Genomic DNA, 23,621 nt, shown 5'->3' with positions numbered 1-23,621 from the left:
ACACTGAAGTTACTGACATAAGTCAGAAGGACTTCAGCCAGAAAAGAAATACATAAAATCTGGTAGCTAAAATGATTCTTTTGATGCTTGGCCACACGAGAGTCTGAATCCGTGGGCCTCATCCCGGCACATTGCCCAAAACCTGAGACCGCTACCTGAAGCTCTGCCAGAGACCAGACCTGAGCCTCACCTGAGACCTGATCGAGGACCTCAGCCTGAGAGCCAGAGACTGACGGGAGTCTGCCACGACCAGACGTGATCAGAACCTGCAAGAGACAGCTCCTCAGCCGGGAGAGTGCACCGATCACGGCGGACTAGAGAACCTCTCCACACGGAGTGCCTGAAGGCTTAACCTCTGGAAGGTACTCCAAGAGACTTTGGGACTCTTAACTGCTAGAGGACCGGGTTTCCCTTTGAGTGTTTGTATTGATGTGTGTTTGTTATGCTTTGACCTAGTAAACACATAATGCAATCAAACAGTCATGTGTGAGAATCTCTTCTGTCCGTTGCGCCTGTCCTAAGCTCTCCCGAGAAGCAGTGACACATTTTGGATGTCACACTCAAGCCAGTGGCTTGAGACACATTCAGGACAGTTACTATCAAGTAACTGCTCCCATTCAGGACAATTTTTTATTAACCTATAAACTCTTCTTTCATAAAACTTAAAATAAGCCTTGGATTCTTTGCCATTTTATTTATTTTCAATTTTTATTTTTATTTTAGGTGTATGAATATTTTACCCTCATGTATATAGGTATAGTGCCTGTGAAGGCTAGAAGAGGATGTTGGATCCCCTGGAACTGGAGTTACAGACTACTAGCTGTCTGGGTGCTGGGAACTGAACCTGGGTTCTCTGCAGGAGCAGCAATGCTCTTAGCTGCTGAACCATCTCTCCAAGCCCCACCATTTTTCCTTTTTTATGTTTGTTGGTTTTTACAACAACAAAAACCCCTATAGCATAAAGAAGTATTCAAAGAATGAAAAGAAAGCTGATTTAAAATTCAGATTTCCCTGTAATATCCTAATTTTAAAGATAAGGAAATCGAGGCACAAAGAAGTTAACCTGTCTTGGGTCTGTAGAGCTGGAAAAGTAATAATATATCCCTTCGTATAGTGAGACTGGAAATTGTATTATCCTGTAAGACGTTTTTTGTAAAGTATTTCATGGAGGACTTGAGTTTTTCATCTTTAAGTAAATAGAAATTTGGGCCATGGTAATAGCTTATTCCAGGAGTGTTAGATATTAGAGTAAAAATTTGAAAGTCATAAAAATGTCCAACACTAGAGGAAATTTAAATTATAGCATATCTTACAGACTGTACGATAGGAATTAAAAGTGTTTTCCCAGTGTTTATGAGGAGAATGAGAACATAAATCTGATGGAAAATTTTGGAAGATTGTCAGTTTTAAAATAAACTTTTCTGGGAGTATGTGGATGAGTTAGTATAGGTGCATGTGCAGAGGTTGACAGACCCTAGTGTCAGTGCTCCCCTTCCCCTGAGACAGGGTCTTTCTGTTCACAGTTGGCTAGGCAAGGCTAGCTGGCTCTCAAACTTGCAGGGATTCTGTTATCTCCACCTCCCATCTCACTTTTGGGGAGTTGGGATGACAGATATACCCAGCTTTGCATGAGTTCTGGAGATTCAAGCTCAAGTCCTCACATTTGCACAATAAGCACTTCTACCCACTGAGCCATCTCTCCAACCCCAGTTTTTATTTCTTTTATTTTTATGATTATTATTATTTTTGTTTGGGCCTTTTTGAGACACTGTATCCCTGTAGCCCCAGTGGGCCTGGAACTCGCTGTGTAGACCAGGCCGGCATGTGCCACCCTGCCTGGAAGCCCCTGTTTTTTAAAAAAAAATTTAATACAGGGGCTGGAGCGATGGCTCAGCAGTTAAGAGCACTGACTGCTCTTGCAGAGGACCCGAGTTTGATTCCCAGCATCCATATGGTGGCTATGAACCGTCCTTAACCCCAGTTCCAGGGGAATCCAAAGCCCTCTTCTGACCTCCGCAGCATTGCACAACACGGGTGCACTCACATACACACAGGCAATACACTCATACACATAAAATAAAAATAATAAATAAAATATTTTTTAAAATGTAATACATATATCAACAGTTTGATGCTACTAGTTCTGTTAGAAATTTATCTGGTGAATATTTTTTTACAAATGGAATATGGTAAGATTAGAAGTTAAAAAGAATATCCTAGGGCTGAAGACATGGCTCAGTAACTAAGAACATTTGTCTCTGAATTTCCCAGACCCAAGTGACACATCTACAATGCAACCTCTACACCTAAGGCGCACAGAACATAGAACAGGCATAAAGAAGATAACAACTAATGAATCTCTCAATTCTCATTAATGAAGATTCCTTATACAACAGAGAATCAGGAACACAAAAGGTCACAAATGGCCAAAACAGAGATTGAGTCTGCAGAATGCTGGTCCTTGAATAGGACTCCTATATTAAACTTCACCCACCCAGGGCTCAGGGACCATTGCAGAAGAGAGGGTGGAAAGATTGTAAGAGCCAGGGGAGGAGGTGCCTGACCACAGGGAAACAGAGTCCCACAAGCTCCTGGGAACCTGCTCATATGATTCTATGGCAATGGTGTCAGCATACACAAGTCCCATGCAAACTCAGGCAGACAAAAATTCTGCACAGAACTGGGGAAATGAACAGCAGACCCCAATCTTAGCTGAAGAAATATTGGCAACTGATTACTGCTAGGTGAGGAAGAACTGATCTTCCTAAAACGAGAGACTCTAGATAGATTAACTAGACCTCAGTGGATGGACTTGTATTGAGGGACGTCTGGGAACACTGACTTGACACAGTGGGGGTTCCAGTGGGGAGGTTATGGGAGGGTGCTGGTGGGGATAGGGGTATAAAGATGATTAAGATTGTTTGAGATGTTCTGTATGAAATACTCAAAAATTCAATAAAAACAAGTTTTTAAAAAATCTAGTATCTTCTTTTCTTATAGTAAATCTGTCTTCCACAATTTCAAGTACTTAAATTTATTTTCCAGGGCTGGAAAGATGGCTCAGCAGTTAAGAGCACTGGCTGTTCTTGCAGAAGACCAGGGTTTGATTCCCAGCACCCACGTGGCAGCTACCAACTGTCCAAAACTCCAGTTCCCGGGGATCCAATGACCTCTTCTGTCTTCCGCTTACATACATGTAGTCATAACACTTGTACACATAAAATAAAAATAAATTTAAAGAAATTTATTTTCTGCTAGGTACGGTGGTGCCTTCTTTTAATCCCAGCACTCGGGAGGCAGAGGCAGGCAGATTTCCATGAGTTCAAGGCCAGCCTGGAACACAGTGAGTTCCAGACCAGTTGGAGCTCCAGGTAAACCCTGTCTCCAAAAAGACAAAAAGAAAAAAAAAGTGTTACAGTTGAGCAATAATGTTATCTGCAATTTTTATTTTTATGGGCAAGAATGCCTATAAATTAGGGAAGACAAGTAATGTTAACAAAGACCCATGGTGCCACTTTTCAGCAAAAAATTCATTAAAAGAAAACAGAGACGCACATAATTTTCATGAAGAAAATATACCTGTTTTAAGTGGGCATATTAGTGTCTTAGAATTCAGAACAGACATAGGGTGCATAGCACAGGATGAAGTGAATCTCAGGTTTGTTAGTTTGTGTTGCAAACTTATTTATGAGCTCTGAAGTAAAATATCAACCACTTTGACTGTTTTCAGTGGGGTACTGCTATGAAAAGGGTTGTTTTTCAGGGGCTATTCTTTATAGTTTAGAATTTACCTTTACTTATTAAGTTGTGAAATGAATTTACACCGTAGACTCCAAGTTCGGCTGCTAATGGGAAGTACACTTTCTGGTGACTGTTGATAGAATGTGAAAAATGGCATGTTGATCATACTGCTAGTTTCCCTGATACTCATTCTGTTGGGGACTTCTCTATTTTAAAAATATGTTTATTATTATTCTTTAATTATGTGTATATGTGTGTGTGTCTGGGTTTGTGCACAGGAACACAGAGCTGGAGTTACAGACCAGTGTGAGCTGTTTGACGTGGGTGCTGGGACTTGAACTCAGGTCCTAGAAAAGCAGTACATGCTTATATTCATTACTTTTCTGTTGCTGTGATAGAAACACCATGACCAAAGGAACTTATAAAGGAAGTTTATTTAGCATATGGTTCCAAATGGGCAAGAGTCCATCATGGTGGGGAGGCATGGTGGTAGAGGTGGCTGGAGTAGGAGCAAAAGCTAAGCTCTCACATCTTCAAGCAGGCACTGGAAGCAGAGCACAGCTGGAGATCTGGCAAGGCTTAAGGTCTCTGTAAGGCAGCCTGCAGTGATGTGCTTCCTCCAGCATGGCCACACCTTCTAAGACCTCCCCAGACAGCAGCACCAACTAGGGACAAAATGCTCAAATACTTGGGCACCTATGGGGGACATTCTCATTCAAACCACCACAATGCTCTTAACCACGGAGCCATCTCTCCAGCCTCCCTGTTGGGGACTTCTAAGTGTGGCAGCTGTAACCGTTGTTTACCACAAAGCTGCCCGGGTTCTGCCCTGCCAGAGGAAGAGTAGGGCTAAAAAGAAGCAGCTCTCCATAATTTCTTGGTGCTTTTTCTGTCCTTGTCGTTCTATGAAAAAATCATGTGGACTTCTTCCTGCCTACCCTCCCTCTCCCTGATTTTGCCCTTTGTCTACCAATTTGATTACCCTAATCTATTCAGTTAGTTCTGAAGAACAAAAAATCCAATTTAATCTTAAGGTGAAAATATATGTGTGTTTGGGGTGAATTCCTTGACCACCCAAATGACAGCTGCTAACTGTAGGTGTCAGAACTCAGGGTTATACAATGTCACCAAGTTTGCTGAGAGTCTTCCTGGTGTGGTTCCCACAAGCAAGAAGAATGGGGAAGCTCTGCTTTCAGCCTTAGTTTTTCAAAGGAAATGGGAGGCTACCAGAGGGTCTAGGGGCTTTGTTCTAAGGCTAACTCACAAGGGAGGGTGGCATGGTATCTCAGCCCTACAGCTTCCTTGACTCTGTGGTTCAGAGCAAGCTCTGCCACTAGTAGGCACTGTTCTGGTGGTCAGTCTGTTCTCAAGAGCTCCTGGCCAAACAGCAGGTGTCAGCAGCATGGGTGGTGTGGGAAGCCCATTTATTGCTTCTACCTACTTCAACAAGGGATGTGCTCTGTTCAGTCACCAGTTAGAGTTTCATGCATTTTTTGGTTCAGCTCTCTGATCTCAGCAGGAATGACTAGAAGATGTGGGAGGTGTCTATGAAGCCTGGGTACCGGTATAGCTCCAGGCTATGTGGGCCCTTCTCCTCCTCCTCAAAGCCAGGCTTCTCACCCCTCCTCTGGCCACTAAGGTGGTGATCTTCCAAGGCTCCCATCTACCCTTCCTTTCCATGTACTTCTTTCTGCCAATACTGCTGAAACCATCTCTCTTACCTTTACTTCTTAGAGAAGGTTCTCATTTACTCAAACTGCCATCTGTATGGTTCTTGACTTATGATAACCTCCCAGAATTACTTAAAAACAAGTGCTTCCTACATCAGAATCTACACATGGAAGGGGAAACAAAGAGCAGGCATTTACCAACTGAAATCATGAACCAAATGGGGATTGGGCAAATTGTACCATTGTTCTGAAATATTTTGCAGTACTAGGATGATATGGTTTGGGATTTCAGACAGAGGGTTGCTTTTTTTTTTTTTGTCTTTTTTTTTTTGAGGCAGGGTCTCCCTGCAGTCCCAGTTGACCTGAATTCACTATGTAGACCAGGCTGGCCTTGAACTCAGTGATCCGCCTGACTCTGCCTCCCAAGTCTGGGACTAAAGTTGTACGCCACCACGCCTGGCTCAGACAGAGGTTTTTAACTATAGTGGCCATGAAGACCCAGTACACATAATATCTAGCTCATTCTTTTTCATTAATATTGACTTGTTGCTGTATTAAACAGATAGTAATATAGGCAAATGCTTAAGATCCCTACTACATCCTAAACTAGTATTCAATGGGTGTGTGTTGTAATTAGTATCACCATCCCTACTTAGTTTATAAAGACAATGACTTGGTGACATTACCAAATCTACACAATTGCATGATAATATTCTGAATTAATGCTGCTCTGTCATCAAGCTAACTTCGAAATTCTTTTAGATCACAAACTTTTATTATTCTTTACTCTTTTTTTTTTGAGACACAGTCTCTCTATAGCCCCAGCTGGCCTGAAATTTGCTGTGTAGACCCAGTTGGCCTCCATCTCACAGAGATCCGCCTGCCTCTGCCTCCCAAGTGCTGGGATCAAAGGTGTGTGCCACCTTGCGTGGCTTAATTTCTATTATTCTATATACCTTCTGCCCAATAGTTTTTCTTTACCTTCGTGGTAAATTTTAGATCTTTTTATTCTTTTCTTGCAGTGATGGAGATTAAACATAGGGCCTTGCGCATGCTGAGCCCATGATCTACTATTGCCCTGTGTTCACAGCCCTCATTTTACTTTATATTTTGAGACAAGGTCTCACTAAGCTCCCAGGGATACCCTGGAAAGCACCCTTTAGCTCAGACAGGCCCTGAACTTGTGATCTGTCTGCCTCAGCTTCCTGAGTAGCTAGGATTACAGGCCTGCAGCACCAGGCCCAGCACTTCACTTTTAATGCTTATATGCTTACATATACAACCCTTACATTCATTTACCTCTTTAGTCTAGACCTCATGGATATGCAAGGTAAGCAAGGGCCACTAGGTGGCAACACAGTCTGATGTCCAAGTTAGGCAAAGTGTTGATATTTGAAATGGAGCCTCAAGTGTGAAAGGGAAGACAATGGAAATAAAGGAAATAAATAGTAAGAAGCTGGGCTTGAGAGCTGGAGACGTGACTCAGCAATTAAGAACTGGCTGTTCTTGCAGAGGACCCTGATTTGGTTCCCAGCACCCATGTGGCAGCTCACACCTGTCTGTAACACCAGTACCAGAGGATCCAACCCTCTCTTCAGGTATCTGGGCACTACACACATGTGGGGCACTTACATACATGAAGGCAAAAGACTCATACATATGAAAGTAATTTTTTAAAAGCTGGGCATGCTGGAGATGGTACCATATACTTTAGTAGCAGTACTGAAGGGAAAAAGCAGAAAGATCTCTGAAACTTCAAGACCAGTTGAGTCTACATCGAGAATTACAGGCCAGTCAGCCCAAGCAGTAAGACCTGGCTCAAAGTAACAAAAGAAAAGAGAGATGAAAACAGGTTATAGTGCATGTGCTTATAGTCCTGGCACTTGGACAGGGGTGATGGGTAGATAGGTTCATAGAGGGCTTGAGCCAGGAGTTTGAAACTAGCCTGGGGGCAACAGTAAGACCCCTGTCTACCAAACAAGAAAAAATAAGAATGTGAGACAGAAGAGACCCCCCTTTGAGTGCTTGGTGAGAGTGGTCCAGGAGACTCCAGGAATAACACAGGCTATTGCCAAACCTTTAGGTTATCTCCCAGAACTGCTAGATAAGACCCCACTGCTGAAGACAGGATATAGTTTGGATAGAGGACTTGGAGAAAAGGAGCAGGAACTGACCTGGAGGCCTTCTACACAAAGTTTAGCTATCATGATGCTAGATGGTAAAATGCAAACTGCCAAGGGAGAAAAACAATCAGTGGTCCAACCCAGTCATAAACCCTAATAACCATAATGACCGGCATGGCAAACTACCTCTATTGGTGTGCTAGTGGCACTGTTTATCTGGGAGGCAATCAACAGCTATCTCATTGGACTTAAAGCCCTCTCAATGAGTGTGAAATTATGGGTGGCACTATAAACTCAGCCAAATGTACACGGCAGGAGAGGACATAGATCCTAGAGAAAACTGTATCTCTCTCATATCTCTAGACAAATGAAATTTCTTACCATATAAATTTTTATATCTACAGACAAGCATAACATATACCACTCATCAAAGAAGCTTCTTTTTGCAAACAGATGGAGGATACTACAGAATCCCACAACTGGTCAGACACAGAGAATATATGTCTGAGAGATGCCAAGTACTAGATAACACAAGCACAAGTGAACCTCTACAACTAAGGCTCATGGAACACAGCGGAACAAGGGGCAATGAGAAAACTAATGCATCCCCCGATTCTTACGCATAAAGCTCCCTTATAAAACAGTGTGGTGCACACAGAAAGCCACAACTGGCCTGGTTTTAAAGTACAAGAGACTGCAGAGTCCCATGGATGGTACTCACCCACCCACAGCTGAGGGGCCATTGTGGAAGAGGGACCAGAAAGACTGTAAGAACCAGGGCCAATTCATGAACACAGGGAAGCAGAGGCTTTTAGACCACTGGAAGCTTGCATATGTGAACTTGTAGCAATGCTGGCACAGGACCCATGCCAATTCAATTAAACAGGGGCCCAGAGGGGAGGAGAGAAATGGGTGGTGGGCCAGCTCTAGACTAAGAATATTGAGGGATTGATTGGTGCTGGATGAGGGAGAGTATGCCTTACATACAATCTCCAGATGGGCTGACTAGATTCCAGTGAACGAATTTAAACTGAAAGACATCTGGGTACAAATGCTTGAATAGATGGGACTTAACGTGTACAGTGAAATACATGAGGTCCAGTGGGGGGATGGAGAGGTGTGAACCGGGGAGGGGGGTCTAAATTTGATTAGGAGCTGTTGAATGAAATTACAAAAGCTCGATAAATATTTTAGAAAAGAATATGCGTCTATCTGAGAGAGAGAGAGAGAGAGAGAGAGAGGAGAGAGAGAGAGAGAGAGAGAAACAAGGTCATGAGACTGAGGAGATCAGTGACTGAGGACAGGAACTTGAGCCCCATCAAATGAGAACCACTGAAGTAGCTACGTCCAGGCAATGGGTAGTGACGGTGCTCTCAGGTACATTGCCCGCGACCATCCATGCCTACCTGTGATGATGCTGTTCCCTCTGCTTTGACGCATTTCCTGCCCAATGACCCTGAAGGCTTTTCTTTTCATTTCGTTAGACACCGAGTTTAGGACTGTTAATTTGTCCTAATGTCACTGAAGTAAAAATCATGATAAAACATTGTTTCACAACCCCCAGCACAAACAGCAACAACAACAGCAAACTTTGTAGGAAAAAAAATGGTTTTGTGCATGGGATGAAACAATATAAATTCAAAACTTACGTATAAGGATTAGCTCTGTCACTCATCTTTTATAAAGTTTCTAGGAACATTCAGTCAAAACCTGCTAGCAGAGTACAGGGTACCTCTCTTAAAATGTCCTATATGGATTCCAAAAGACCATAGGATTATATGCTCTCCTGGGATGTCCGAGAAGGCTGTCATTAAACAGGTAACAGTAAACACCCCAAAGACCTTTCACAAAGAGTAAGGAAAGACAGAAGAGGCAGAAGAAATTATTCAAATTTTGTCTTTTTCCCTTGTGGCTTGAAGTTTCCTCCTCTGCCTCCTAGGAAGCCTCCTTGACCTTCAAAGCCTCCCTGGGCTCTGCCACCAAATCTACCTCTTCCTCTTCTGCCCGTCTCAGTCACCAAAGCATCCTCTGCCTCCCCCAAGGCCACTGAAATCACCCTCAGGCTTGGGCTTGACCCAGCCCAAGGTAACTTTGTTTCTATCAATTTCATCATCATCCAGGGCATCCTTGGCCGCTTTGGCATCTTTCTAACTATAAAACCTGCAAAATGAAATCCTTTAGAGGACCCAGTTTTCGATCAGTGACTATTGTTGCGTGAACAGAGCCCTCAAATGATTCTTTCAGGGTCTCTTCAGTGGTACCCTCAGACAGATCCTTGACAGAGTTTTAGATGACTGGCTTCTTGTGTTAGGTAATCCCCTGGGTCTAGCCTTGTCATGCCCTTAATTTCCAACTTTATCACAAGACTTTAATGCTTCTTTAGCATCCTAAAATGAGGCAAATTCTGTGAACAAATACTCTTTAGGTTTGCCATTTGGGTTCTGGAGCTCTTGATAAAAGTTGCCTTCAAATATTACCTGAAGAGTTTCTTTCTTCTTCTTTTTTTTTTTTTTTTTCAAGCAGGGTCTCCCTGTAGCCCAGCTGGCATGGAACTCACTATATAGACCAGGCTGTCCTTGAACTCACAGAGATACACCTGCTTCTGCCTCCCAAGTGCTGGGGCTAAAGACTTGCGCCACCACCCCTGGCTTGAGACCGTAGGTAGTTACCTAAAACCAAATTTTTTGAGTCACCAGTTCAAGTGCTGTCCTTTCTAGATATCTCTTGCTTTGACTTTTCTCTTCAATGGAGTGGAGTGAAATGGGTAGCCCATCAATTTCTGCCCCCCAATTTTCTTCAAAGATTTTTCTCTATATTAGCTTTTGTCTTAAATTCAGTGTAAGCAGCTCCTCTACCTTTCCCATCTAATCTCTGTGGTATCTTCAAGCACTTTGTTGTTGTTGTTGTTTTTGTTGTTGTTGTTGTTGTTATTGTTGTTATTGTTGTCTCTCTGTAGCCCCAGCTGGCCTGAAACTTGCTATGTAGACTAGGCTGGGCTCAAGTTCTGGGATTAAAGGCATGTGCCACCACATCCAGTTTCCAAACACTTTTTAATTCATCTTGAGTGACACTGAAGGAGAGGATTTTGACCAAAAGTGGTCAGACTTTCTTAGTGTCTCTTCCTTTTGATTTTTAGAGTTTAGTTTCATTGCCTAACACTTTTAAATCATTGAGTTCCAAGGCTTTAAAATTTACTTATTTATTTCTCATGTGTATGAGTGTTTTACCTGCATATTTTTAAGGACACTCATGCATGCAATGAGTGCAGAGACCAGAAGAGGGTGACAGATCCCCTGGAACTGGAGTTACGAATGGTTGTTAGTTGCCATGTGGGTGCTAAGAATCAAACTATTGGTCCTCTGCAAGAGCAGCCAATGCTTTTAACTACAGAGCCATCTCTCCAGACCCCAAGGCTTTTTAAAGTAGGTTTTCAGCAGGCTCAAAACCCATACAACTTAATTTCTCATTTGTACTGGTTCTAACATCACAGCAGCAAGATCATTTTTAGCTAAAAGTTCACCAATGGCACCTTTTAATTCAGCAACATTATTTGCTAGGATTTAGGCTTCTCATAAGCAGGTTGAAAGGTGTTGCTGGTTCTTAACCTTCCACCATCTGTTCCTAGATTTCAGGAGCCTCTTTGTGTTTGGTCATTTCCTTCTTTTCTTTTCCAGGTGCTTTTTTTTCATTTGCTGCTTCCACTTCTGCTTCCTCTTCCTCCTCCTCCTCCCCCTCCTCCTCCCTCCCCCCTCTTCCTCCTCCCCCCTCCTCCTCCCTCCCTTCTTCCTCCTCCTCTTCCTCTTCTTCCTCCTCCTCGCCTTCTTCCTGCTCCTTCTCCGCCCTTCTCTCCTCCCTCCCCCTCCCCTCCCCCCCTCCTCTTCTTCAGCATCATCTTCCTCCACTTCCTCTTCATAATGTGTCCCTCGGGACACAACAGGGTAAAGCAAAAGTCAGCTAGAACGTTTGGAGTTAGTTTTGCCATTTCATAAACATCCACTGTTTCACTGAGGGGATCATCGTTACCATGACTGCCAAGAAGGTGCCTTTCCGACCCTGTCATCTCTTCTTAGGTTAGGTGACAATATGCTTGAGGAAAGGTTTTCTTTTCTCAATTTTTCATTTCACTGTTTTCACCAATTCCATTTTCAGAAGGATTTTTGTCCACTAATGCCATTATTAACTTGTTGCTCTATGTAAGCCGGCTTCTGTGTCCTTTAGTAGGGCCCCATGGTTTCCTGAGTGCTCCCTTACTTCCCGGTTTAAAAAGTGTTCAAGGTCATCTTTCTCAGCCTTCCGCATGAGAGCAGTGATTTGCTCGTGTAACTCTAGTTTCTCGTCTTCTTTACTCTTCCTGCTCCTCCTCCTCACAGCCCTCCCTCTCTCCTTTAATTTTTTTTTTTTTTTGAGATAAGGGCTCACACTGTGGCCTCAAGTGGCCTAGAACTTACTACATACTCCAAAATTGCCTCAAAATCATAGAAATCCTCCTGCGTTAGCCCCCAAACACTGTAGTTTCTTTTAATAAAAAAATAGTCCATATATCTATAGTTACACAAATATTTATGTATTTCTATACCAATCTATTAAAACTCAAGAGTTAATACTAATTCTTGTCTATTTTGAAAGGGTTTATTCTAATTTTTTTACTTTTTAATAGTTGTGATCTTTTCATTTTAATGGCTTGAGGCTGGCTACATAATATAAATAATCATGTGGAAAATGAAAATGCAAGGCCTTGTCAAAGCAGCAGAGCTAAAAACAGTGCATTAAAGGTATTAAAGTACCAGGCATGGTGGTATTATGCATTAGATATTCACAAAATATATCGCATTATCTTTAAAATAAGCAAGAACACTGGCTATAGTCAGAGATATGATAAAGGAAATTATCGACCTAGAAATGCATCTAATGTAGTGGCGATTGTGAGCAATTCCCTTCCTATGTTGTTTTTCTTTTCATTTTCAAAGTCTACACCAAGAATTATTTGGGATTTTGCTCCACCCCCATTTAATTTCCATGAAAACAATCTCCAATTATTTTACTTGAATCATTGATGTTTATTCCAGCTTATGTAAAGTGTCAAGTAAATATACCTTGCAGTCACCAAGCCTTCTACCCACCATGCTTTTAAATGATACCAGGCATGGTGGCACACTCCTTTAATCCCAGCACTCAGGAGGCAGAGGCAGGGGGATCTCTGAGACTGAGGTCAGCCTGGTCTGCATAGTGAGTTCCAGGCTATCTGAGGCTACTGGGAAACTGTCTCAAAAACAAAACAAGGGTATTGAAGCATAAAGCTTTCTCCATTTTGCTGTGGTCTCTCATGTTGTTATTGTAGTTTTTGTTGTCTCTTCAATACCATTTTAAATGAAGAAAATTTGACTTGTTTAATCATTAGTATGCTTTTATTGTTGTACAAAGCAAGGTTTAAAAATAAATAAAATTTAACTTATATGTAGAATCACACACTATAGAACTCATATTTTGGATCTTGTACCTACAAATAAATGTTGTTCTTGCTAGAACAGAGGAAACACTGAACAAAATTGACACTTTTTAAAAATTTCTAAAATTTATTTATCTTTATTTTGTATGTATCAGAGTTTTAACTGTATGTATGTAAGTACACCTGTATGTACAATGCTCACAGGGGCCAGAAGAGGATGTCAGGTCCCCTGGAACTGGAGTTAAGTGAAATGCTCAAATGGACTCCATTTTATTCTAGCTGACTCTTGCTTCATCGTGTGTTTCTGCCCAGCCACTTCCCCTGCTTCCACTAACCACACCCACCCAAGCAGAATGGCCCCATGAAGGCTGAACCTGCAGTTTCAGAGCGCGCATCCTTTCTATGATACTGGGAAACTTGTATCCAGCCAGGCAGAAGTTCTCTTCCAGCTATACCTGCAGTTCTAGGGAGCCATTGTTTCTGCAATTCTCAGAAACCTTTTTCCTAACTGAAACTTAGAAAATTTTTGTTAACTGACCTGCCACTGGTATGATGTAACCATGGTTATTGACTTTGCCCCTCTTGGCACAATTTAATTGTGATTTTAAGTTTTATACTCCCTAATCTGCTTCTCCTCTGGGTGAAGGGTTCTTTCGGCAATAACCTACTCTTGACCATTGGCTAATAAATGGACTCTTAAACATCAGTGTGTTGCTGTGAGGTATTTAACCAGAGAAGACCACTCAAACACAGAAAATTGTCAAAAAGCCTTTATAGCTGCCAGTGATTACACTGGGAATTCAGGTCCCAAGTGCAGCCCTGAGCTGTTCTTAGGGTAAGCTTTTATACAGAAGAGCCATATCCAGGGGTAAAAAAGTTAAGTTCCTAAGCTAAGCCAAACGGGAAGTACAGAAGTCATAAATCTGTTGTTGGCAGGAGGAACCAGGTGTTGAAAATGCCAACCTGTTCTCAAACCCATACCTTGGTGCAGCTGGGTCAAACTTTTCCATCCCCACATTTTGAGTTAACTCCCTCTAGCTTTAACTACGGGGTTTTGCTGGGGCTTGTTTGTATTACGGTGTAGCTATGATCAGTCTAAAGGTGCTCCATCACAGTGTGGCATTTCTCTGTGCCTTGCATTGGGTATAACATTGCGAGAGCAGCCAATGTGCTTAACCTCTGAGCCATCTCTTCATACCATAACAAGTGTTTTTATCTCAATTCTGAAGATAAACAGCCTATAAACATGTGCTACTTTCAGATTACTGATGTGTTGGGATGTAGAACTTTGTTGTTGTTGTTTGTTTTGTCTTTTTGAGACAGAGTCTCCCTGCAGCCCCAGCTGGCCTGGAACTCACTATGTAGACCAGGTTAGCCTCGATCTCACAGAGATTCACCTGCCTCTGCCTCCTGAGTGCTAGGATTGAAGGCATGTGCCACCACGCCAGGCAGGATGTAGAACTTTTAAAAAGTTTCCTTTTGCATATTCCTTGATCTGTATCAAACTGAACATAGGGGATTGTCTCATAAACAGAAGTAACACAAGCATGGAGTCATGTGAGAAGGTCACACCTTCCCTAGTGCTTCTCATACATTAAAGTCAACTGATTTGGAACACTAATTGCACCTGCTAATATTTCTTACCATCCACCATAATATTGCGTGAATCTAATCTTATATTCACAGGTTCTGTCTACATGCAAAGGAATGCTGTGCAATGATAAAGGTCATTAGAGTCATAGAACTCTGTCAACCACATCTACACTTGAACAAAGCACAGCTAGGGAACCTAAGAAGGCTATCATTTGGACCTCTATCTGAAAAACAAAATGTTTATGTCAGATGAACAGAGGTTTAGTGTACTCCTCCAGTCGTATTAGAGAATATCATTTCTTTCACAGAGATAGCAATTCCAAAAGACCCAAATTACGCATCAAAGCACACAGGGCATAAATGCAAAGTCATGGTGCTGGGGAGCTGCCAACATTGAACAATGCTCATCTTGGATCCACTCTTTAAAGTCCCAGGAGCCAAGAGAATGAATAAATATAGAAACAAACAGGCTACTGGAAAACATGGGCTTGACTATGGTTTCAGATGGTGCCAAGAAGTGATATTATAGCTACTTAAGTAACAAATAAATATACACTTTTATTATAATTTTCAAGAAAGTTCACAAACATATTCTCAGAAATGCTGAGCATCAAAATAAAGGCAATGTTTCAGGCACTATTTGAATAGTGTTGCCCAAAAGTCCATGTCTGTTCAGACCTCAGATTATGATCTTATTTGAAGAAGGGCTCCTTGAGGATGAAGTTAGTTACATTAAGATAAAGTATGGTGGGCAGAGTGGTCACAAGTCTAAAGACTGTTGTCCCTATAAGTCAGGAAGGCATAGGGAGAGGTGAATGACTGGGAACTACAAAGCAAGGAGTCCCAGGGATGTCCAGCAAGCACTAGAAGTCAGGACAAGTCAAAGAAGGAAACCCCAGAGCCTCAGCAAGGAGGAGCACTCTTCAGATACCTTGATGGAAGAGCTGGCATATCAAACAGGAAAAGATGAGGAATTCTAAGGTTTAACAGCAGCAAGAAGAGAGTAATACCCTCGTGATACAGGACATATGAAGATGTGGTATGTCCTAATCACACACCTAGAAAGAGACAGAATCAAGTTGGGGGCTTCAAGGAAGAACTGGAACTCTATAGGAAATATTACTTCTACTGGAAATACCAATCTAGAAGACAGAAACACACCTGATTTCCCCTTCCTCCAGCCCTTCAACCGCTTAACAGAAGCTCCTACTAAGCAATCCCAGAGGAAGCCATCTGACTAGGAAACCTAGAATTGTGGGTATCTAACCACCTCCCACCTTTATGCACACTGGGGGAAGGCAGGACTGGAAATTTATCTGAGAGCAACTATGCCTGTGGGCAGCAGAGGATGAGGAGACTCAACAATCCGCAATGAACATTGACTGTGGGGAAAGGGGAGTGGGGAGGCAGAGCAGCCCTCCACTATACTGTATAGGACTTAGTTCTTGAAAGAATTTCATTTGTAAAAAAGCATTTGGAGGGGCTGGAGAGATAGCTCAGTGGTTAACAGCACTGACTACTCTTGCAGAGGACCCGGATTCAATTCCCAGCAACCACATGGTGGCTAACAACCATCTGTAATTCCAGTTACAGAGGAATCTGATGCCTCCCTCTGACCTCTGCAGCACTGTATGACACTGGTGCAATTACATACATGCAGGCAAGACACACAGACACACACACACAGACACACACACACACACACACACACACAGCATTTGGAGCAATGTGACAAAATATTTGCATTGTTGAATCTGGAAGATGTGTGGTCAGATGTTCATTATGTTCTTCTCTGCACACTTCTAGATAATTGAAATATTTCCTAAGAAGAAATGCTATGGAAACAGGGCATGTCTTAGGTTAATGGCAGTAGTATTTTTCATGTCCATACCCCCGTTTCTCACCCTATCCCCAGGGATGCCACGTTTACTCTCAATGAACAGTGGAAACTGTGGATTTCATAGCTCTGCTACCAGCAGCACTGAAACTTCAGCATGATGGCACATTAAAGGCAAGATTGGAGAGCATAGCAGTGTTGAGAAAGTCACAGAGAAAAGAGGAGGAAGGGGCCAGGAGAGCACTTGGGAGAAAGAGGGCGACAAATTGCCATGAGCTCTCACTGAGAGCACTTTCTTTTGAAACTCAGGTATAGCCGCTTACTACCTGGGGGCCTTGAATAATTTCTTCTCTCCCCATGCCTCTGTTTCCACCCTGTGAAATGTGAATAAGAGTCGGACTCAGTGAGTTTACTCATTCAAAACATACTTCCAACTGCTTTGGATGCTTTGTTTACTATTATCATTTTTATTATTTTATCTTTGTGTCTTCAGTGTTGCCAGAGTTCCTGGTTTGTAACAAACATTTGGTGAGATTAAATTAGTGGAAACACAATGGGGGAGGAGGTATTAAAGATGATTAAAATAGTCTGTATGAAATATACAAAAATTCAATAAATTTTTTAAAAAGGAAGTAAATATTAGTGAAAACAATTGTTTCCTTCTTGGAGTCACATGTCCCTGTGACAGGCTGCTTCTGGTTGAACATGAGGATCTAAATAGAGCTTTTCATGGCTGTGGCCTGTATCAAGACTGGTGGAGTCAGATGTCAAACAGACTTGGCTGAAAAGGCTTCATGAGGAGTGAGTTGCACATCAGTGAGAGGGAGTCTGCCAGGCAATCTTATCAGGTGATGCATCTTCAGAATTCCACATGGAAAGGGAACTCCTGTACATGATTTGCACTGCAGCAACAAGTATGAGGAAGAAAGTAGTCAACAGAAGCAACAAATACCATCTAATAGGCGTTCTTGTGTGGTACGGTCAAACGTCTTTGTGCTCTCTCAGCCTCTTCCATCACAAGACCATGTGAACAAGAGCGGTGGAGATGGGGCATAAAACAGGACTTTCCTTTAAATTATGATCAAGTATTTGAGGAAGGAGGGCCTTCCAATAAGCAGTAGCCAGGTCACTAGAAAACTGACAGAATGATGGATCATTAGAAACCTGACACATGTTAAGGGCCTCACAAAAACTATCTATTCATTCTCAAATCATTATGAAAGGAGAAATAATATTGAAACTGGCAGATTGATTGTCATAATAAACATGATAGCAATGCAGGCCAAGAGCTTAGAATCCCTCTACATCTAAACTGGCATTCAATGGATGTGTGCTATAATTAGCATTATCATCCCTACTTAGGATATAAAGACAGTGACTTGGTGAAGTTACTAAATCTATCCAAGGCCTCATAGCTGATAAATAACTGATAGAGTCTGGATTAGAATCTATCTAGGTTTACTTTTGAGCCCATCAATCCATGACCTGCACTGATATGTCCAACTCCATGTGACAATCCCATTAGAAGTCCAACAAGCATCACAGACATGTCTCGAACCAAACTTCTGACTTCTCCTAAATGGCAATTCTGGTCTCGAATTGCTCAAACAAAAAACCAAACCAAGCAAACAGAGATCATTGCAGTGTTATTGTGTTGGAAAATCCAGTAGGCTCTGTTTTCCCATTTATCCAGAATCTAGTCTTCCTCATTTCCTCCACCAACATGACCCAGGTCCAATGAGGGTCAGCTTTTTCCCCAAATTATTCTAGTAGGCTCCCTGCGTCTTCCAATGAAGAAGTCAGTGTGGCTCTTTTGAGACATGTCAACTCATGCCATCCTCTGCTCAGAATCCTCTCATGGCTTCTCAGCTGCTTGAGAGCTAAAATCCAAGTTCCTCCGTGGTCTACACCACCTGTGTGCCCTTAGCCTATGGTTGTGTCAGACTTCATTTCTTCTTACAGTAGCCCTCACTCCAGAGGCTTCACTGTCCTTACTTGAGTGTTCTAACCGCTCCCCACAATACACCTTGGGGCTTTGCACCTGCTGCTCTCATGGCCAAGAATGCTATTCTATAATATTACATGGGTCATCCTTCACTTCCTTCATTTATGTGTCACTTTATCAGCAAAACTACCCGGATCATCACACAGAAGCATCAGCTCCACCAAGACCCACAGTTCCTATGCTTTTTACACTACTCTGTTTTTCTCTATGGATTTGTTACTCTGACATGTGTACTTTAACTTACTTCAGTTATTCTTCTCTAGAATAAGACTGTGGGAACAGGAAGTTTGTACAGTGTGATACCCCCAAATATTTAGAGCATGGCTGACACATAGCACATTGCAAATAAGTCATTGTGAATGAGTGAGTGGATGAGAACTTCTGTCTCCAACAGAGGAATGCCATGTCTTCCTCAAAATTTAGCTCTATGTGCAAAATTTAGTAAATGAGCAGCAAACAACGTCTTTCCTTCTAATGATTCCTCACAAGACTCAAATTTTACTTTTTCACAACCTCCAGAAAGGAGTACTTGAAGACAAAAGTTATCACAGTTGCTTCCATTCCTTGCAAAAGCTTCGCATCAATCACCTACTCCACCTAGCCACTTACACAGAAAAACCACAGGCCCTCCAGTTTCTGTTAAAGCTGAAAATGGCCATCTCCTTATCACTCAATTGGAAGTCAAAGACTTAGAAAGCAAGAGTTCCAAAAACTTCGTTGGCAAGGAAAGTGCTAGTGGGATCTGAGGTTCTAGGCGTTTCTCCCATTATGTCAACACTGCATCCAATTTATTCTATAAATTATGACAATTATTTTTAAGGTTTGGCACTCCAAAAGGAGGAAGATTGGACTTGTAGGTATGCTCAGTGCATGCAATGACTGTGATCGTTGGCAGGCATGCCGGAAGGATATTTCTTCAAGTTCAATCCATAGCTCTCCTGTGAAAAGGTGGATGTGGAGAACAAGACAGTGTACAGTTAGCCATGATCAAAATGCTTAGGAATAAACCAGGGTCTTCTTAGTGGTATATGGCACAGTGGTGCTCAGACCTGATGTGGCTTCCCTGGTGTCTGCCCCCAGCTCACCCTTGACCCATTGGTAATTTATCTCAGCTCAGTTGTGGCTCAGCTCCCTGGTCTAAGAGTTGATAAAATGGTAGGAAGTAGGGAGGACACACTGGCAATGAAGGGATGGGATGAGAAATACAGGACCAGGTTTTTCCTCCCACCCCATCATCTACTCCACTGAAGGCTATCAGCTGAAAAGTCAGATTCTTACCTGAAAGTTCTTACGTATGTGTGAGGGTGTCACAGACTTGGGGATCATCACCACATTCCTCTGGATGTGAAACTGAATCAGAATCTGTGCAGAAAGAAGGGAAGACGTGTCCACTTATCTACAGGAACCCTTCCATCTATTAAAAAGAAGATGATCTAAGTAGCTCCCCGTGGCTTTAGCTACAACTGCTAATATTATCTAAGCACTCAGCTATTAGAAATATTTCCAGTCGTCCTCATATGTCTGTTGACTCTGGAAGCAACACCATGATTTCCCCAGATAAGAATGAGGAGGTAGCCTATGTTCATAACCTGAGCCCTGTACAGTTGACACCTGAACACAAAGCCATGATCCATGGTGGGGCTTAAGAGCTGGACACGAAGCTGATGGGCAAGATGGTCCTTTTTACACCAGTGCTGACTCTATTTCCAGGAGATCTCAAAAGACTTACATTTCCCATTTCCTTCTCTCCAAGGGATCAAAAAAGACAACACAGAACAAAACACAAGACTAGTAGAACAGATAAAGGGGAAAACACATATTGTACCTGGGCTGAGGTTTTCTTGCACTTTGCCATGATCTCCTTGTTCTTGGGACTCTCCAGTACTACAGGGTCATCTGGCTTGGCAATAAGGACAGAAAGATGGCTGGAGTGAATAATCATTGGCTACTGCATGCCAATGAGCATCACTCCCATGACCGTGCAAAGGCTGAGCATCACAGCCTCCCCCATCTGGGAGGCAGATGATTTTGTGTCTCTCCCATGGGCTCAGCCATAGGCTCTGGAGCTTTGGCGGTTTGAAAAGTCTGCCCCACCACTGATGGCAGAGGTGACGCATTCTCAGAGGATCAGTCGTGTTACCTTAAATAAAATTTTAACACTGTTATCCCGACCACTCACTCAGGTGGCCAACCACTTGCCATAGATATATTTTCCCAGTGCTTTGGAAATTTAGTCTAATATTAACCAATTATGACACTTTTTAAGAGTAATCAAGGAAGCACTGCCACACTGAAGGCTCACTGAGGTCTGTCTGGAGAGCCCAGGGGGCTGTAGGCCGTGATGCCGATGCCCTTGGAGTGACAGTACTGGATCAGTTTGTCCTGGGTGAGGTATGGGTGACACTCGATCTGCAAGAGAAAACAACTCCATCACTAGGGAAGTCAGGCTGCTTTTTTGAGTGGCTCAGAGGGAGTCTTACATATAGGAAAAGATCACCAAGCAAAATCCAAACACAGCCCATTGATGGATGCACTACATACCAGACCAGGAGATCTGTCCCCCACCTCCCTAAGCATCCTGAACACTGATCCCTGAATGAGATTCAGTAGACAGCATTGAACTAGCTTCCAAATGTTCAAGCAGTCACAGCAGGACCTCTTTGTGAAACAGAATTTACCTGATTGGTCACTGGTTTATGTTTCAGTCCAGACTTATTCAAGAGCCTTTCAATCTGGAAGTGGTTGAAGTTGGAGATGCCCAGGGCTTTCAATAATCCATCGTCCACCAGGTCCTCCATGCCCTGTCATAGTAAAGAATATCATTTTGATGTTTGTAGGAGGATTTGTATGAGTCCTGAGTTAGATGCAATGAATCACCTATGGCAAGGTTAACTGTGGTGGAAGGAAATTTCAGTCCAGACAGTGGTGCCCATAGAGTGGTTTCAGCCCTTCTCCCTGTCCCCAGTTTTTTTCTTTTTTTTTTTTTTTTTTTTTTTTTTTGTCTTGTGATACTGGGGATTGAATCTATTGTCTCTCATATGCTAGACAGGCATTTTATCATTCAGGTACATTCCTAGCCCCAGACTACCCTTTTCATTTTTCAATTTTCAGATGGGGTCTCTCTAATCAACACAGGATGATAGTCTTTTACTCTGCAGCCCAGGCAGGCCTTGAATTGTGATCCTCCTGCGCCAGCCTCCAGCACAGCTGTGATTATAGCCCTGTACCATCATGTCACCTGCTATTTTGGCTTCTAATTCCTCTCTCCTCTGCCAACCACAGTTTGGTGTGCAGTAAGGAATGGAATACAGATATGCGGGCCCTGTTGGGAGCACCCAGCCTGGGACTGGAGAGGGGTTAAAATCTGTCCCACTGACTGCATGCCAAAACTGCATCAACCCCAAAGATCTATGGTTTTATTATTTTTTGCCTACAGTGTGCTGTTTCTAAACTTGCTCAGAGTTAATTGCCCATACCTGATAGTGGTAGTCACAAATTCAACACACATTTATTATTCATTTATTGTTAGTTCCTGTGCAGAAGTTGCCAGAATATAAATATATACAATTTACTTCTTGTTTGAGATTCTCACAGTCCAGTTAATGCTAGAGTGCCCCTCAGCTAGTTTAACTCATTTGGCATAGTGTAAGAATCAGGGACCCCAGGGGAGACATTAAGAGTAGAGTTTAAATTGGGCCCAGAAAAATAACATGAAGAAAAGAGGGAAAATAATGAAAGATGTGGGAAGAAGGCAGGAGCAAAGACTGAGAGGCCGGGACATGCAGGGTGTGCACAGGGGATGCTTTGCCTACTGTTTCTCAGCTTTGGCCGCACTTGGAATATTCTGTAAGCTCTCAAAGAAATGGTGCCAGGGCTGGAGAATGGCTTAGTGGTTAAGAGAGTTGGCTACTCTTGCAGAAGACCCAGGTTCAAATCCCAGCACCCTCATGGCAGCTAACAACTGTCTATAGCTACAGTTCCAGGGGATTCGAGATCCTCTTCTGGTATCCACAGGCACTGCACAACATGGGTGCACTTACATACATATAGGCATAACACTCATACACATAAAATTAAAAAGTAAACAAAATTAACAACAAAAACAAAAGGATGTCCAGGATCCACTCCCTGAATTCGTTGCGGATTTCCCCCAATTTCCCCTAATGCATCATGGGTATTGGATGCTCAACACTCTCTGGTGATTTTAGTGTACAAAATTCCTCATCTACTGCCAGGGTGAATGAGGAAGGACTTTACTAGGCAAGAGAATTTAGCACTGATGAGACCAGAAGGTTCCAGAAATTTCCCAGTGGACAATGAGATATGGAGAAGCTGAAACCTACCTCCCAGGCATCCAGGAATGTGCATTCACTAGTGAGAATATTGCCTTAACCGTCTGTGGGTAAAAAGCCACCTGTAAACGCCAAACAAAAAGGCCATTGGAATCTGCATTTGGATACCTGGCCCTGTGAAGCAAGGCTTCAGGACAATAAAATATCAAATACCCAACCCTGCTTAGCTTTTGCTCAACCTCTGGAGAACATACTTGCAGACTGCAAACGTCAATGAAATATCTCTATCAATCTACTATGGAAGACAAATCGTGAACTACTGACACTGCTGACTGGCTACATAATCTGCTGTTATTATGCTCTAGGAGCTGTCTTCATCACCATAGAAATTAACCCAACATCCCAAGAAGACCAATATACACTTGGGGGAAACTTTAATTTTAAGCCATCACTAGACAAAGGTTATATCAGAAAGGTATGGTTATCTGGAGAAGATCCCAGCCAGCTTCTATCCTTGTGGCCTAAACCTGGAACCACTATCACCATAGCTGGTCATGAGGGTAGAGAGGTGGAAATTTACATCCCTCCAACTGTTACAAACAGGCAGGAGCGGGACCCAGGCAACTGAGCAGTAACTTTTCATGGGAGGCTGGCCATCTGCCAGCATCACCATACTTGGACTTTCCTCATGAATGTCACCCATTGGAGGTGTTTGGATTAGGAGTAGGGTTAAGCCTTGAAATATGTTATGCAAGAGTATCCCAAGAGATTCCTGCCCTCCTGCCCAGGCAATCACTGGGAACAGAATCGAATGGGAGGTGACAGACCAGTTATAGGTGTTTGAACTGTCAGAATCATAGTTTCTCTCTAATATAATTGCAAGGAAATATAAACATCTGGTGCCCCCGAGCATC

The 23,621-nt window shown here is 42.6% G+C and overlaps 1 protein-coding gene and 1 pseudogene across 1 annotated transcript in view; both read right to left on the bottom strand.

Annotated features, from left to right (window-relative positions):
* Positions 1–9,010, bottom strand: part of LOC103726124 (aldose reductase-related protein 1-like) — a 30,416-nt gene extending 21,406 nt beyond the window's left edge. The window contains 3 exon segments of the mRNA XM_029558844.1: positions 156–266; positions 7,586–7,641; positions 8,941–9,010. Of these exon segments, the coding sequence (XP_029414704.1) occupies positions 156–266; positions 7,586–7,641; positions 8,941–9,010 (237 nt within the window).
* A 406-nt stretch (positions 9,011–9,416) lies between these two features.
* LOC103726123 lies at positions 9,417–20,357 on the bottom strand (annotated as a pseudogene).
* Positions 20,358–23,621: the final 3,264 nt, after the last annotated feature.

Source organism: Nannospalax galili, unplaced genomic scaffold, assembly GCF_000622305.1.
Source record: "Nannospalax galili isolate Female #2095 unplaced genomic scaffold, S.galili_v1.0 scaffold307, whole genome shotgun sequence".
NCBI lineage: Eukaryota > Metazoa > Chordata > Mammalia > Rodentia > Spalacidae > Nannospalax > Nannospalax galili.
Note: the sequence above shows the minus strand (reverse complement) of the source record. Positions and strands in the feature narration are given on the sequence as shown.